The following is a 17,378-nucleotide window of genomic DNA, read 5'->3' as shown; positions in this document are numbered from 1 at the left end:
TCAATAAGAATGATTCCAGGGACTTCACTGGTGGCGCCGTGGTTAAGAATCTGCTTGCCAATGCAGGGGACATGGGTTCGAGCCCTGGTATGGGAAGATCCCACATGCCGCGGAGCAACTAAGCCCGTGCGCCACAACTACTGAGGCTGTGCTCTAAAGCCTGCGCGCCACAACTACTGAGCCTATGTGCCACAACTACTGAAGCCCGCGAGCCTAGAGCCCGTGCTCCACAACAAGAGAAGCCACCGCAATGAGAAACCCACGCGCTGCAACGAAGAGTAGCCCCATTTGCTGCAACTAGAGAAAGCCCGCGTGCAGCAACGAAGACCCAACGTGGCCAAAAATAAATGAATAAATAATTAGTTAATTTAAAAAAGAATGATTCCAGTAATTCTGAAACCCAAGTATGTTTAAACTCATGAGCTCATAGTTACACAAAAACTCATTGATTTAAAAACAAAAACAACTCATTGGTTACCCTTGTAGGATGCCAAGGCACCCAATGTTTATAAGATAGTAAATAAGTGGAAAGAATCAAGTATTTTTCCTATCTCTCCTACACAAACTGTACTTCAGTAGAGTACTTCAATAGCTAGCAAGGACAAGTTCCTCTTTACAAACGCATTCCAACTAATACATGAAGAAATTGTAGAATTAGAGTATTACCATCCTGCAGCCACACGATGATGAATCTAAGCAATGATCAATGGCATTTCATAACCCAAAGACAGACATTATGTACCTCCTGATGTAAGAATACATCACCACCTATTACTTTGTCTTGTGCAAACAAACCAAAAGTGAACTTGAGTCTAATCCAAGTCCCACAAGGGTCAGAGGAATATGGTAAGTCTCCACACATGGATGTAGTTCAGCAAAGTAAGAATGTGCAACATTCTGCAGAATAAACCAACTTCAACAAATACACTACACAACCCCCCCCCAAAAAAAAGACATACCTACTGATTAAATGTCTTGAAAAAGATCTTATTTGGATCCTGACTCAAATAATTTTTTAAAAAAAGATAATCAAGGAAATATGAATGATTAGATTTGATATGTGAGAGTTACTACTCATTTAATACATGAATTTTTTAAAGAGACTGTTATGGGTTGAACTGTGTCTTCCCCAAAATTCATAGGATGGAGTCTTAATTCCTAGTACCACAGCGCGACTGTATTTGGAGACAGGGTCTTTACAGAGGTAGTCAAGGTCATTAGATTAGGGGTCCCTAATCCAGTAGAGCTGGTGTCCTTATACAAAAGAGAAATTTGGACACAGACACACACAGCAACAACACCACGTGAAGGTTGGATTTACACTGTCGCAAACCAAGGAACTACCCGAAGAGAGAGAGGCCTCAAACAAATCCTTCTCTCACAGCCCTCAGCAGGAACCAAATGTGCTGACATCTTGATATCAGACTTCTAGCCTCCAGAACTGTGAGATAAAAAGTTTGCTGTTTAAGCCACCCAGTTTGTGGTGTTTTGTTCAGCAGCCCTAGCAAACTAATTTGGAGACATTTAACTTTTAGAGATGCATTCAGTATTTACTGAATTAAGTGACGTGATGTCTAGGATGTACTTTATGTACAATAGTCTGGGAAAGGATGAAGAGGTTAGAGTTATTAAAAAAAAAAGAGACTGGCTATATATTGATAATGGTTGAAACTGAGTGTCATTATATTAGCCTTTCTTTTTGTTTATGTCTGATATTTTTCATAATAAAAAGTTTAAATAAAGGGCATGGAGATCTTTGAGATGACCATCCCAGAAGAACTATGAAGCACAGGACACAAGTCCAGGCATTGACTGCAAGGGCACGGCAAACATGGGGAGAGAGCAGATTAGGAGCAGAAATGCGTGCCTCATACACCACTCATCCAGGGGTCACAGGGAAACACTGGTATTCCCCAAACACCTTGCACCAGCTCATCTCTCACGAGGCAAAGCCTGGCCCATCCCAGAGCAACGAAGCATGAAGAACTCTACCGTCCTCGGTTCTCTAAATGGAACAGTTTACCAATAACTTCCCCAAATAATCTGTCCAAGCCCATTCATCACTCATAACCACATATTTCCTCCAGACCTAGGGAGGATCCAGTTTCTATTGGGTTCACTGTCCAGCCTTCAGGGGCATGGTGAAAGCAAATAAATGATGATAATTTTAAGAAATAGAAACTTACCTTTCAGGGGAAGTGTTCTGTTTGAGTAACCTGATTAAGAGCAGAAACTCTACCACTTTCCAGCTGCATGACCCTGGGCAAGTTACTTCACCTCTCTGACCTCAGCTGCCTCATCTGTAAAATGGGGACATGGGACTGTGGTGAAGATTAAAACAAGTTAATTCAGCACTCGGCACATCAGTGCTCAGTAAGAGTCAGCTATTTATTGGCCAGTGCTCACAGTCAGGCCATGGAGAAGAAAGATCGTCTATCAGTGTCAACGGTCTCATACTTGTTGTATAAGTTCCTTCAAAATTACTTGATAGAGATCAACTACTTCTAACAACTGTTCATACTCAAATTCACTGAAGCCATGGTGATTTTCAAACAGTCCAACAAAACCTCTTCTTTCGGATTCCTGGACCCAATTCCAAAGTGTGGAGGGGGGCGGTTCCCACACCACCAATAAACAACTCTCAGATACTAGATGCGCGTCCTACAATCCAACTCATTTCTGACACTATCCACCTGGAGATAGAATCTGATTCCACAGGTTAAGGGTTCAGTCCCGTAAGACTGCCCTCCACCCTTCAGAAGCCAATTGCAAGCCCAGGTTGTCACGTGTACTTCAGACCAAACAACTATAGACAGGAGGTTCCAACAACCCCTCCTTGGGTTTGATTAATTTCCTAGAGCAGCTCAAAGAGCTCACAGAAACATTTTACTTACTGAATCACCAGGATATAGTTTAGGAACAGCCAGATGGAAGAGGTGCCTAGGGCAAGGTGTGAGGGAAGGGTGTGCAGCTTCCATGCTCTCTCCAGCGCACCATTCAAATCCCCACACTTCACCACTTTCCCCACATGTTCACCAACTAGGAAGCTCTCTGAACCCAGTCCTTTGGGGTTTTTATGAGGCTTCATTACATAGGTATGATTGATTAATCATTCGCATTGGCAACTAATTCAACCTCCAGCCCCCTCTCCCCTCCCTGGAGGTGGAGGTGGGTGATAAGCACACTGTGACTCAAAGTTCTAACCCTCTAATCACCTGGTCAGTAGCTCTCACCCTTAAGTGGTTTCCAAAAGTCACATCATTAACGTAACGAAAGACACCTTCATCACTCTCACCACTTACGAAATTCCAAGGGTTTTAAGGAGCTCTGGGTCAGAAGCGGACCAAGAGCAAATATATATTTTTATTATAAACCACAATATCACACCTGCACCCAAGGGATTCCCCGGGGGCCAAAGAGGGAACCAGCAGGCAAGGTTCTGTGCCACCTTTAAATAACTCTAACTTTATCTATATTCACATACCAGGTTTCTGCCATACCATCTCCTCCGAAGAAAAGAGAGAACTTTGAAAATCACCAACCCAGAACAGTGTTTTTCTGCTACTACATTACAACTCCAAGATGTCTGCTGCAAAAGGCAACCTTTAAGGGACTTCCCTGGTGACGCAGTGGTTAAGAATCCGCCTGCCAACGCAGGGGACACGGGTTCGAGCCCTGGTCCGAGAAGATCCCACGCGCCGCGGAGCAACTAAGCCCATGTGCCACAACTACTGAGCCCGCGTGCCCAGAGCCCGTGCTCTGCAACAAGAGAAGCCACCGAAATGAGAAGCCCGTGCACCACAACGAAAAGTAGCCCCTGCTCGCCACAATTAGAGAAAGCCCGCACTCAGCAGCGAAGACCCAATGCAGCCAAAAATAAATAAATTAAATTAAATTAAAAAAAAAAAAGTACCAGCCTCATCTCACAAGGTGTCCTATTACGGTGTATTTTTCATTACAGTCTGAAACACAGGCATCTCTCTAAAGCTTTAGCCCTTCCGCCAGAGAGTGGATGTGACTCGCTTGAGTGTAATTTACAGGGAAGTTCAGCCTCATCCCATTACATCTTACCACTCATGCCACACTCCCCACCCCCAAACTTCAGGGAAAAAACTTCATCATGAAAGAAGCCAAGGCTTTCTAACATTCCTTATGCCCTAGAAGTCAACTTTCTCCAAACTGGTTACTAGGGGGTGGGTTCAAACTAACAAGCCAAAGTGTTTCAATAAAGAAAGTGTTCTGTTAGGGCAATCCTATGGCCCAACAGAAAAAGCCTTTTAAGATTTCCTACAAGATGTACTTACTTCCAAAAATTGCCTCAAGCTTACACAGAACAACCAAAAAGAACTTTGAAAGAGAAATCATTAAGATAACTCTGCTGAGAAAAAAAAGCAAAGAATATTTTACATTGCAATGTTCGACTTGTAGTTTTGGGCTTTCATTTTCAGCATACTGGTTACTTGCTTTCCATGTCAAGAACCAGAGACCAACCCCCTGGTATGTCAGAAGTCTGGATGCAATTTGAGGATGCTTTAGTTATGAAGAGCCCCCCTTTACTCCCCTATGTTTAGGCCAGGAGACAGCTTCCACTTCCTTTACTCAATCACACCAGACAACACATGTGGCAGAAAAATGGATCTTACAGTGTGGAAACCTCTTCAGAGGTTCTTCCCAAGATATTCATCTTCTCACCTCAATTAAGTCCAGGAAAAATCTGATATCCAGGCCAACATACATTCTGCATTTTCCAGCAAGTTGTAATTTTAAATTATGCATTCCCCATAGTATTTGTCAGATCATATATTCAAAACTTTGCCTCAGAAAATACAGTCACTCCAGGCATGGGCAGTCAGGGCCTTATGATGCAAACCACTAACTCAGTAGCTCAGTCTGTTTTGCCAGACACTAACCTCTGTGGAAGCATCATTCTACTTTCAATACCTGACCCCCAAATGAGAACCTAACTTGCCCTTTACTCTAGAGCCTTCATTTACATAATTAATGGGTGTTACATTTCCCTTCGGGGAGGGTATTCCCTTTTAACATTCTATGAGTACTAATAACTTTGATTGGAGAGTAGTATTAAGATGATAAGATTAGGAAAAACTCTCTTTGAGAAGTCCTTTCCTAAGGCCTTGGCAATTTATTTTTTAAATGAAGAAAGGCACCCCTTAAATTCAGAAAATGGGGCCAATTTAAGACACTGAGTAAGGCAAAAGAAAAAGGATTCTTCTCAAAGGTGTTTAAAGTCAAGTGTTCTGGGGCTCTATCCCTTCCTCACCTCTTTGTCGTTTGCCCAGGGTGTTCCCTCAAACCCTTATCACACACGTTTACATCCCTCAGGGCATCTGAGGATCCAGATCTGTCCAGCATCAGGACTATTTGTAGAGGAGCCCTTCCAGTTCTGGTCACACCACAGATCTATTCCTCAAGTACCTCAGGCAAGAGGGTTGGAGGGGGAGAAGAAACAGTTTCTTCTATTTCCCTTCTACATTCCACCTATTTGGGGGAAAAAACAAACCTACCTAATTCTCCAGCAGCAGGTCCTTCCAAAAGTTAGTTTCCCCATATCTTTATCTGCCAAAACACTTAAGCAGTGAAACATTTAGCCAGTCCAGAACACTTGAGTGCACTTTACCATCAACCACAACTAATTGACTAGAAATCATTTAAGCCCCACATGACACACAAAGCATGCATGATGTGGTATTCCAAGAACTTGAGAGGAATCCCCGTGTGTCATTCAGCAGGATCTAGTGGTAAAAAGGTAATGTAAATAAGAAATAGAAACATAAAATAAAGTATCACAGTGGTATAAAGATAATCAACAATCCAGTTACAGACCTTATAAAACGCCTCATAGCACTGTTATCTCATGGTGTTTCTGCCATGGTCCCAGATTCTGTCATTTCTTTGATGACCTCACAGAAAATGGCTTAGAAGAGGGCTGGCAGAACAGGGGAGGAATTTTCACTTCTGGGATAGAACTTTGACTGGAAATTAAGCTCTCAGTTCCAAATACACCTTCCAACTCCGTGATGCTGGGGCTGGGACTCTGCCCTATTATCGCACCTTTGCCAGCCGTTCCCTGGTGGTTTCTGCTGACAGAATGCACAAGACGGGGACTGGAGAGCAGGAGCGGAGATGACACATGTTCCTTCCCATATATCAGCTGTTCCTATCAGCATCATCCTAACAGCCATGGGTTTCGGACTCTAGCTGCTCTGGGCATTCCCAGAACCAGCTTCATCACTTCCCTTCTTCCCCCATCCCAGGCACCAGCCACAGCCAGGGAGCATCCTTTGCTCACTCTCAGCTACTCAGAGCTCTCCCTTCAAGCTTCTAGGATCTGATAACCTCACCCTGTTCCCTTGACCCCTTTCCTCCCCACTCAGCCTCAGGGTGGGAGCTGCTATAGTCGTCACTATCTGTGGATTCCGTCTTTGCTCATTCAGCCCTCTAGCACCTGTGTAGTTCTCCACATTTAATTCCCCCTGGTATAATACCTGTTTTTTTGTGTGTGCTATAGGCTGCATCTGAGTTAAGCACAAGAACTTTAAGTTGGGAGGAAATGAATTTGTTGTTCATATCATAGCTAAAATGTAGGGTGCACTTATATGTACCAAGCATTTTTTAAGGGCTTGAGCATGCATAATCCTATTAACACCCATAGCAACCCAATCAAGTGGCTATTATCATCCCCATGTTAGAAAGGAGGAAAATGAGGCTTCAAGAATTTTAAAAACTGGTTCAGAGATCACATATCTAGTAAGCAGTGGAGCTGGGATGTAATTCCAAGTCTGACACCAAAAGCCTCCTGCAAAAAACTCTAAGGCTTTTTCTAGATACTCCATGCTGCTCCTAAGGACTGTTTACATGGTTCACAAATAACTTAGTGCAGGTGTATGCCTGCTTTTTTGTTATTCTCATAGGTCTTATTCTGTAACAGTCCCCTTCCCTTTTAATATGCCATCACTTTACTAAACAATGTCATTTGTCCTGTGGAATGGCCCATATTCTGGAATTGGCTAGGTGTTTCTTCATGGCATCATTTCATTTGTGCCTCTACCTTCTATACTTCTTATAAACTCAAAGTCAGATTGAAATTGAATCCAGTCAAACCTCTATTTTTTTGACAAGAATATTTCATCTATGTTGCTATGTATTTCCTATTGCGTCAAATCAGGAGGCACGTAATGTCTGGTCATTACATTTTCAGTGATTCTAAGATTAATTAGTGGATTCAAAGTCTAATTTTTCCATTATAAAGGGAGTCCAGACATATAATTGCAAAATTATCACCTTCTATAAGGCTTTGGCACGAGACAACCAGCAGGCTCAGTGTGTACAAATAAAATGTTACACAAAGTGACTCCTCAAAAAGGAAATAACAGATGGTGGTCATTCAAGTCTTCAAGGAAAGGAAATATCCAAATAGTTCATCCTACTCCTAACAAGCCCTCAATAGTTTTTGTTAATCAGTATTTCAAACCATCCTTTAAATTGTAAAGGGGTCAAAGGTCAAGAGTTTCAAAGTCTAGTTCCATGCTTCTTTAAATTCAGTATCTGTTCTTGCTTAATTCTTTGAACCCTGTGGGCCCGTATTTGCCCATTTGAAAATGGAGATAATGTCACCAACTTCACCTTACCTCAAAGGACTATGGGGGAGGGTAAAATGAAATTTTAAAAAAAAAGTTAGATGTGGCAAATAAAGACTTATTCTCATAGATTAAATTTTACCCAGAATAAGGAAGAATGCAATGAACTAAAATCTTGAGAAGCCACCAAAACTAGAATCAACAATGCTCAAGAAGCCACTGCAATCTAAATTTGAAGAGATACTATGAATGAATTATAAGGAAACTACCACTTGCCTATAGTTGATATGCTAGTACCCTAATAATTCACTTACTTAAAACTGGCTGCCACCATTTGACTCTTTCATTGAAAGCTACATTACACTAGATATAGTTCCCAAATAGAAAATCATATTTAACATAGCCCATGTTAAAATGAAGGGATTAATTAACATGCACACGCTACTATAAATAAATAACAAGGACCTACTGTAGAGCACAGGGAATTATATTCAATATCTTGTAATAACCCATAATGGAAAAGAATCTGAAAAAGAATATATGTATATATTGGGTTGGCCAAAAAATTCATTCAGGTTTTCCCCTAAGAGGTTATGGAAAAACCAGAATGAACTTTTTGGCCAACCCAATATATATATGTGTGTATATATGTATATAAAATTGAATCACTTTGCTGTACACCTGAAACTAACACAACATTGTAAATCAACTATACTCCAATTAAAAAAAAAAAACATAAATAAAAAAGGGGATTAAACCAGTAATCTTGATACCATGACACTTGATTCAGGGACTCATCCTCCAAGATACTGAATTTCCTAAACAAATGTTAAACTAAAACAAGAAAATGCATCGTATATATGTGCCACATCTTCTTTATCCATTCATCCGATGATGGACACTTAGGTTGCTTCCATGTCCTGGCTATTGTAAATAGAGCTGCAATGAACATTTTGGTACATGACTCTTTTTGAATTATGGTTTTCTCAGGGTATATGCCCAGTAGTGGGATTGCTGGGTCGTATGGTAGTTCTATTTTTAGTTTTTTAAGGAACCTCCATACTGTTCTCCATAGTGGCTGTATCAGTTTACATTCCCACCAACAGTGCAAGAGGGTGGCAAGAAGATGTGGCACATATATACAATGGAATATTACTCAGCCATAAAAAGAAATGAAATGGAGGTATTTGTAGGGAGGTGGATGGAGTTAGAGTCTGTCATACAGAGTGAAGTAAGTCAGAAAGAGAAAAACAAATACAGTATGCTAACACATATATATGGAATCTAAGGGAAAAAAAAAAGGTCATGAAGAACCTAGTGGCAAGACGGGAATAAAGACACAGACCTACTAGAGAATGGACTTGAGGATATGGGGAGGGGGAGGGGTGAGATGTGACAGGGTGAGAGAGTGGCATGGACATATATACACTATCAAATGTAAAATAGATAGCTAGTGGGAAGCAGTCGCATAGCACAGGGAGATCAGCTCGATGCTTTGTGACCACCTAGAGGGGTAGGATAGGGAGGGTGGGAGGGAGGGAGATGCAAGAGGGAAGAGATATGGGAACATATGTATATGTATAACTGATTTACTTTGTTATAAAGCAGAAACTAACAAACCATTGTAAAGCAATTATACTCCAATAAAGATGTTTAAAAAAAAAAAAAAAAAGACGCAGACATAGAGAATGGACTTGAGGACACAGGGAGGGAAGGGTAAGCTGGGATGAAGGGAGAGAGTAGCATTGACATATATACATTACTGATGTAAAATAAATAGCTAGTGGGAAGCAGACACATAGCACAGGGAGATCAGCTCGGTGCTTTGTGTCCACCTAGAGGGTTGGAATAGGGAAGGTGGGAGGGAGACGCAAGAGGGAGGGGATACGGGGCTATATGTATACATACAGCTGATTCACTTTGTTATGCTGCAGAAACTAACCAAGCATTGTAAAGAAATTACACTCCAATAAAGAGGTTAAATTAAAAAAAAAATTGTTAAGATGGTAAATCTATGTATATTTTACAGCAAAAAAAGACAATAAATAGAAAAAAAGAAAAACAAACAAACAAAAAAGAAAATGCATTGAGTTTAATCTAATGTCACTGTTTCTATCTACAAAAGTTATACCTTTTATACATTATATAACTTGAAAAATATTCAACATAGACCAAAGAACCAAGTCCTGCAAAGATTAAATTCAATAACATTGTTCTGAAAATAAATGTGCTGTAAAATATTCTGAGCATAAGTGATTTGTTACCAACTGGGACCTTGGAGAATCAGACCTCAGGCCAGCTTTCCTAAACTCACCACCAAAGAAAACTTTTAACCTTTCTTTGCATTTTGATGAAGGTTCTGGTTTAGTGACTCTTCAAATGTCATTTCAGAACACTAATGTGAAACACACAAAGCTAGTTACTCTTGATTTTTATATTAAAAATACATAAAAGCTGAGCAGTTTTCCCTGCATCACCTTCTCCAAAGTAGCTTTTAAGAATTTTCAGGTCCATCATCTGGAAGAGTCAACAGACATTTCCTTTTATCTTTTCAACTACTGGGGTCTCAAATTCTCACCATGACATCATCAACATGGTTTGGAAATTGCTGACACAGGCTATTCAATTGTGCTAAAACATTTGTGTTTAAATACAATTACTACAGTGCCACCATGTGAGCAAAAGAAAGCATAGTAACATTTTAAAATAAAGCATAAATAGCAGTATTTGCTCTCTAAAAAATTGCCAAGGAGGGAACTTCATATTTAAATACAATTAGCAAAACTCATCAGAAAGATCTCAAACAAGATTCTGTGGGGTGTGATTGAATGAGCAAGTTTACCCAGTTACCCCAGAACTTATTTCAACTTTAAGTATCTCAAAGAGCAGATTGTTTTCAAAGATATAGTATACTCTTACAAAGAAAAGCCCAATGCAAGACACAGACCATAAAAGAGAAGAACCATGTGTGTTCTAGCACATCCAAGAGTTGGAAGGAGAAAAACCTTCGGAAAAACTACCAATAGGCTTAGATACTAAAATCTTAGTTTTAAATATAGAAATTCTTACCTCCCACTGTAAATGAGGCGGGATATTTCGTATCTGAAGTTTCCGAATCCTGCAGAAGAATTAAAATGTTTTTTAAAAGAAAAAAAAAAAAAAAGTAAAAGCAGAAGATATTAATAGCCAACATGGATGCTTAGAAACTACTTAAAATACTTTATATTAATTACAAACTAATATATAATAAGAAAAGGCAGCCCAAGAAGGAAAAAGGAGAGAAAAGTTATCACAATATGCATACTGAGACCATGTGGAAATCTAGCATCATTGGATTGTTATGGCTTATTCTAAAAGCCACTAAAATTGGCAGATACATTGTTTGAAAAACATTTCATCTGATGACTATATTCTAAGTTCAAACCCTTTAGCCTCAAAGTAAGCATCCCAGAACACAAACAAAGCCTTAGTCCAGATGTTCTTAATCTGAGATCACAGCCAAGGGGTCCATGGACAGAATTCAAGGAACTTGGATAGGAGGGGTGGGGTATGGGGGAAATCACATGTTTATTTTCACTATCCCCTAACTGAAATTTAGCACCACCTTCAATTATGGATGTTGGCATCAAACAACAGTAGAATTACATGACTTGTACTTTTGACATTAAAATAAATCAGATATTTTCATATCACTTACGTTGTTGCAGATCTTTAAATATCATGTATAATCACTACTGTGAAAGTTAGCTGCGTTGCTAGAACTTTTCCTTATTATGTTAAGAAACACATGCTACTACGAGCTTTAACATTATTCTAACTGTATTTCAAAATAATTTCCTTTATAATCTCATGTGTTTTATTTTATGCACTTAAAAATACCTTAAGAGGTCCATACTTTTCAGGCTTCCAAAGGAGTCCGCACAAAAAACATTAAAAATCCCCTACCTTAGTTCGAATGCCTACACATATACCTATACATATGCTATGTATATAAAACACGATATGTACTTTATGTAATAATAAAATCTATTGTAATATACATCCCTCTTCTTCTACCCCCTCCTCAATACTATCAGAGGGAGGGAGCAGAAGAAGAGAGGCAGGGTAGAAGGAAGGAAGGAAGGAACATGAATTATGTGAGATTGTACTAGGGATACCACATACCAGTCACACTCTTAGAGGGAAAGGAATTTACAGTCAACTAGCTATTTTAAAAAAAGAGAGAGACTAGCAATTGGGCATGACATCTCAAGTGAAATAATTTTTTAACTTCTAGAACTATAGTTAATTTCTTTTTCTGGGTCAAACGATCCACTTTTAAGTACCACAGCAAAACACCAGCTGGGACTACATTCACAGCCTACTCCTTTGTCTCTCCCATTCACCCCAAAGCTTAAGAACAAATAAATGCCACAGACACTGCCTATCCCTTATGGAACTCTAAAGAACATGTAGATTAACAAACTCAGGTACATCCTGTTTATAATGATAAAATAGACGATGAAGGAAAAATCATTTTTACATTATTTTTATGAGACAGTGAAAGCACAATCACCAAGGGCAATATATCAAAGAGATAGTGACAGAATGCCAATTTAATAAAAAATTTTCAAACACCACATAGTCTTAGAATTTACACATGTTATTCTGGGATTTGTTTCAAAAATAACTCATGTGCTAAAAAAAAAAAACTCATGTGCTAATAATTGTTAAAGCTGCAGGATGTGTACTGTATCTCTGCTTTTGTGTAAGTTTTATATTTTTCTATAAAAGCCTTAAAAAATATACCCTAATAAAAACATTCCTAAAACATAGACTTCAAATCTGCCATGTATTGCTTTAGCTACCAGAAAAGTTACTCACACTGTGTAAATACTTACCCTGGGTAACCAAGGAAGTAAGAATTATTTACTATACATTCCAAGTACTAATCTGTCTTAATCAAGCATCTGACACAGTAATAAATTACAGCACAATGTTAAGAAACTAAGTATTCATCTCTACTGGACTCATTTTTCTGGGTATATATATTACCAAAAAATTTTCCCAAAAGCACACACAGAAGTGTACATAGAGAGTTATGGTCACCTAGCAGGTAATTATTCATTATTAAAACAACAAATACCTACTTCACAGGGTTCCCAAGAACTTCTTTAAATAGGATACTATTTTTTGCACATTAGAAGTAATCCATTAGCCATGTTTTCCCCACACATTCTTCAAAATGTACATCCGATACCCATTTACTTATTAGAAGTTACTGCAGAATAATTATTTCCCTTAAATGGCTGTCCCTTTTCCATTATCTGATTCTCTCATGTTTCATTTTAGACAAATAGCAGGATTATTTTCATACAGTTAGTGTTTTGACATCTAGCAGTGTTCTTTCCCACTTACCCAGTAACTAATCTTAAACTCTGCAGTTTCATCTCTAGCTCCTCACCCCATGGTCCACTCATCACTACAAGAGCCAAAAGGCCCAGCATTAAAAAAGTCCAAGCAAAGGCATGAATTCTCATCTAGTACATAAACACAAATCTCTGACCCGGAAGGTAATTGAGAAAAACGACCCCACTCAGCTGTACTAATCAAGTTGGCTATACACAGTTAAAACTCTATCACCTGGACTTCCCTGATGGCGCAGCAGTTAAGAATCCGCCTGCCAATGCAGGGGACACGGGTTTGATCCTTGGTCCAGGAAGATCTCACATGCCTCGGAGCAACTAAGCCCATGCACCACAACTCTGAAGCCCGAGCCCCTAGAGCCCTTCTTCCGCAACAAGAGAAGCCACCGCAATGAGAAGCCCGCGCACTGCAATGAAGAGTAGCCCCTGCTCGCCACAACTAGAGAAAGCCCGCATGCAGCAACGAAGACCGAACACAGCCAAAAATAAATTAATTAATTTAAAAAAACACTATCACCTGTTTTCTTAGCTCCCATCTCCCATCTGAGCTTTTAGAAATAGGTTATATTTGGGTTTGATGTTAAATACTTAGGAGTCAAGAAAACGGATACTGTTTTCCAGTGTGATTACCCACTCATTAGAGTTCAATTTAACTATCAGCAAAGTAAGTTGTGTTTCACCTCCTCCTAAAACACACTTAGGTAGTAACAAGGATTTGTTATGTAGTAACAAAGTAACAAGGATCACACCCTGTAACAGCAGGGACCCCTTAGGCTGTCTTGTTCACTGTTGCATTCAGAGTCTGGAACAGTGTTTGGCACCTGAGAAGCACTCAATTGATAGTTAAATTAACATTTGTTATAACATAGAGGGGGAAAAAAAACACAAGACTCATGGATCCACCATCCAGAAACTAACATGATTTTATTACAGCTCATGGGGGAGCACAAAGAACAATAGCCACACTGAAGTTTGAGAACAAAAACAGGAAAATACCCATTTAATCTCTTGTGCTATTTTAAAACTTCCACACAATCTACTTATAAGTTAATCATATAGAATTTAAGGGTCTTCCCCCGACAGGGAAAAATGAGGTAAAGTTTAAGCTCTCATTTAACCTTTAAAAAATGCTTACTGTGCTTGAAATAGTTGCAATAAAATTCAGTACTTTTTTTTTTTTTTTTTTTTTATGGCTGTATTGGGTCTTCGTTTCTGTGCGAGGGTTTTCTCTAGTTGTGGCAAGCGTGGGCCACTCTTCATCGCGGTGCGCGGGCCTCTCACTATCGCGGCCTCTCTTGTTGCGGAGCACAGGCTCCAGACGTGCAGGCTCAGCAATTGTGGCTCACGGGCCTAGTCGCTCCGTGGCATGTGGGATCTTCCCAGACCAGGGCTCGAACCCGTGTCCCCTGCATTGGCAGGCAGATTCTCAACCACTGCGCCACCAGGGAAGCCCTTTTTTTTGGGGGGGGGGGCTGCACTGGGTCTTCGTTGCTGTGCACAGGCTTTCTCTAGGTGCGGCGAGCGGGGGCTACTCTTCGTTGCGGTGCGTGGGCTTCTCATTGCAGTGGCTTCTCTTGTTACGGAGCACGGGCTCTAGGTGCATGGGCTTCAGTAGAAGCAGCACTCGGGCTCAGTAATTGTGGCTTGCGGGCTCAGTAGTTGTGGCTCGTGGGCTTTAGAGCACAGGCTCAGTAGTCGTGGCACACTGGCTTAGCTGCTCCGAGGCATGTAGGATCCTCCCGAACCGGGGATCGAACCCGTGTCCCCAGCACTGGCAGGCGGATTCTTAACTACTGTGCCATCAGGGAAGTCCCTCATTATTTATTAAAAGTTGGTTTAATTACAGGATAAAAAGCCAATAAAGCTCATGTAAACTCCTAAGGGCATCTTCAAAAATTTTAGTAATAAATGGAACTGATTTAAATTGATTTTATGGAAGTTTTCAAATTGACACCAAACTAGAAAAATCATATCAACCTCCATATGCCTGTATCAGTTACCAAGCATGATCACCTGATCTTGTTTATCTACACTCACACCTGTACCAACAAGTCCCACTTACATGGCCTGTCACGCTACAGTACATCTGTAAATACTGACAAAAGGACCTTTTTTGTTTAAAATTAACTATATCACCATTATTGCTTCTAAAAGTGATTAACAAAAATTCCTTGAGAACACCCACACTCTGTTTATTTCCAATTGCTTAATAACTATCTTTTTACAGTTGGTCTGTTCATATCAAGATCCCAACAATATGCCCACACGTGTAGAGTCAACATCTCTTAGGTCTCTTGGATATGAGTTCCCCTTCACTCTGTTTTCTTGCTATTTATTTGGAGGTCCAGGTAATAAATCCTGTGCAATTACTCATTCTGCATTTTACCCATTGCATCCTCTTTGTGTCATTTTAAATAATTGTTTGCTATGTTGAATTTGATATACAATGATGTGTAATATCTTTACATTGCAAAGCATAAGATGTATATGAACCCACCTCACCAAATCAGAACAAGACAATTGAAGCTACCATGCTCTTCCCTCACCCTAATGCCTGCCTCCTAGAAAGTAACCATCACCCCCAATTTTTGTCATTCTCATGCCTTTTATATTAGCATCTTCTTTTAAACGACTCTTTAAGTAGACAAAATACTATTATCTGTCCTTAAAAATGGATAAAAACTTCATACTGAACATCTAGTCAGTTTACATTTCTCCATTTTAAAAAAATTGGTTTTTTTTAAGTTTGTTTAATCAGTATCAAAAAAGAGCCATACACTGCACATGCTTCAGTATGACTCTAGCCTCATAAGCTATATGTTTCCCTTTCTATCCTTACAACTTATTCAGAGAATAAAAAAATCCCAAACCTGTCATTTGTCTCCTGGTTTCTCACTGCCTGGATTTTGCTACTTACACTCCCATGGTGGTGTTTAATATGATGTTATTCTGACTCCTATAAAAGTGGTAATTAGATCTGAAAATTTGACTTGTTTTTTGCTGTTGTTTGTTTAGGGAGAGACAATAAACTATCACGGGGAGGTTTTATATGTCCATGAAAAGATACATTATCCCTGGTTGTCTTCCTGTGATGTTGCAGTCACTAATGATCATTGCCTAAATCCATTGTTTCATAAAGGTTGAAAATGTATTTTCTCATTGTATCATGCCTTCCATATTTTTTAAATGAATTTTTTTGTTTGTTTATGGCTGCGTTGGGTCTTCGTTGCTGCGCGAGCTTTCTCTAGTTGCAGTGAACGGGGGCTGTTGTTCGTTGCGGTGCGCAGGCTTCTCATTGCTGTGGCTTTTCTTGGTGCGGAGCATGGGCTCTAGGCGTGCAGGCTTCAGTAGTTGTGGCACAAGGGCTCAGTACTTGTGGCTCGTGGGCTCTAGAGCACAGGCTCAGTAGTTGTGGCGCACGGGCTTAGTTGCTCCGCGGCATGTGGGATCTTCCCGGACCAGGGCTTGAATCCGTGTCCCCTGCATTGGCAGGCGGATTCTTAACCACTGCGCCCCCAGGAAAGCCCCGTATTTTTTAATTTAGCTGGAGTTCTTCCATAAAGAACAACTTTCCTTTATCACATATTTGGATACGCTGAACCGCAGTAAGTATAGTAAAGGCAGGATAAGTATTTGATTCTTTCCCTTCTGCAGTTGGTTTTGTGCTGCTTATCACATCCCCTTGCTCACCTCTGATTTCATTCACAGCTGTGGGAGACAGTCCCAAGCACAGTGAAGTTGTCCCGCCTCGTTCCACCCCTAAGCACACCCTTAGGCATCTCTGTTTCACCTCAGGTTTTTCACCAAAGCCTCAGCAGAGTTCAAGAACAGCCCAGAAGAATGTAAATTGATACAGCCACTATGGAGGTTCCTTAAAAAACTAAAAATAGAACTACCATACAACCCAGCAATCCCACTACTGGGCATATACCCTGAGAAAACCATAATTTAAAAAGAGTCATGTACCACAATGTTCACTGCAGCTCTATTTACAATAGCCAGGACATGGAAGCAACCTAAATGTCCATCGACAGATGAATGGATAAAGAAGATGTGGCATGTATATACAATGGAATATTACCCAGCCATAAAAAGGAACGAAATTGAGTCATTTGTTGAGACGTGGATGGATCTAGACACTGTCATACAGAGTGAAGTAAGTCAGAAAGAGAAAAACAAGTATCGTATATTAACGCATGTATGTGGAACCTAGAAGGATGGTACAGATGAACCGGGTTGCAGGGCAGAGGTTGAGACACGGATGTGGAGAACGGACGTACGGACACCAAGGGGGGAAAACTGCGGTGGGGTGGGGATGGTGGTGTGCTGAATTGGGCGATTGGGATTGACATGTATAAAGTGATGTGTATAAAAT

General features: G+C 40.2%; 1 protein-coding gene across 1 annotated transcript in view; it reads right to left on the bottom strand.

The window, feature by feature from the left end:
• The window catches only part of IGF2BP3 (insulin like growth factor 2 mRNA binding protein 3), a 140,835-nt gene that overhangs the window by 90,194 nt on the left and 33,263 nt on the right, over positions 1-17,378 (bottom strand). The window contains exon 3 of the mRNA XM_061197688.1: positions 10,668-10,716. Coding sequence (XP_061053671.1) covers positions 10,668-10,716 — 49 coding nt within the window. The remainder of the gene's footprint in view (positions 1-10,667; positions 10,717-17,378) is intronic.

The sequence above is a fragment of the Eubalaena glacialis genome, chromosome 8, assembly GCF_028564815.1.
Source record: "Eubalaena glacialis isolate mEubGla1 chromosome 8, mEubGla1.1.hap2.+ XY, whole genome shotgun sequence".
NCBI classification, from domain to species: Eukaryota; Metazoa; Chordata; class Mammalia; order Artiodactyla; family Balaenidae; genus Eubalaena; species Eubalaena glacialis.
The sequence above is the reverse complement of the archived record's forward strand: the minus strand, read 5'-3'. Positions and strand labels throughout refer to the sequence as shown.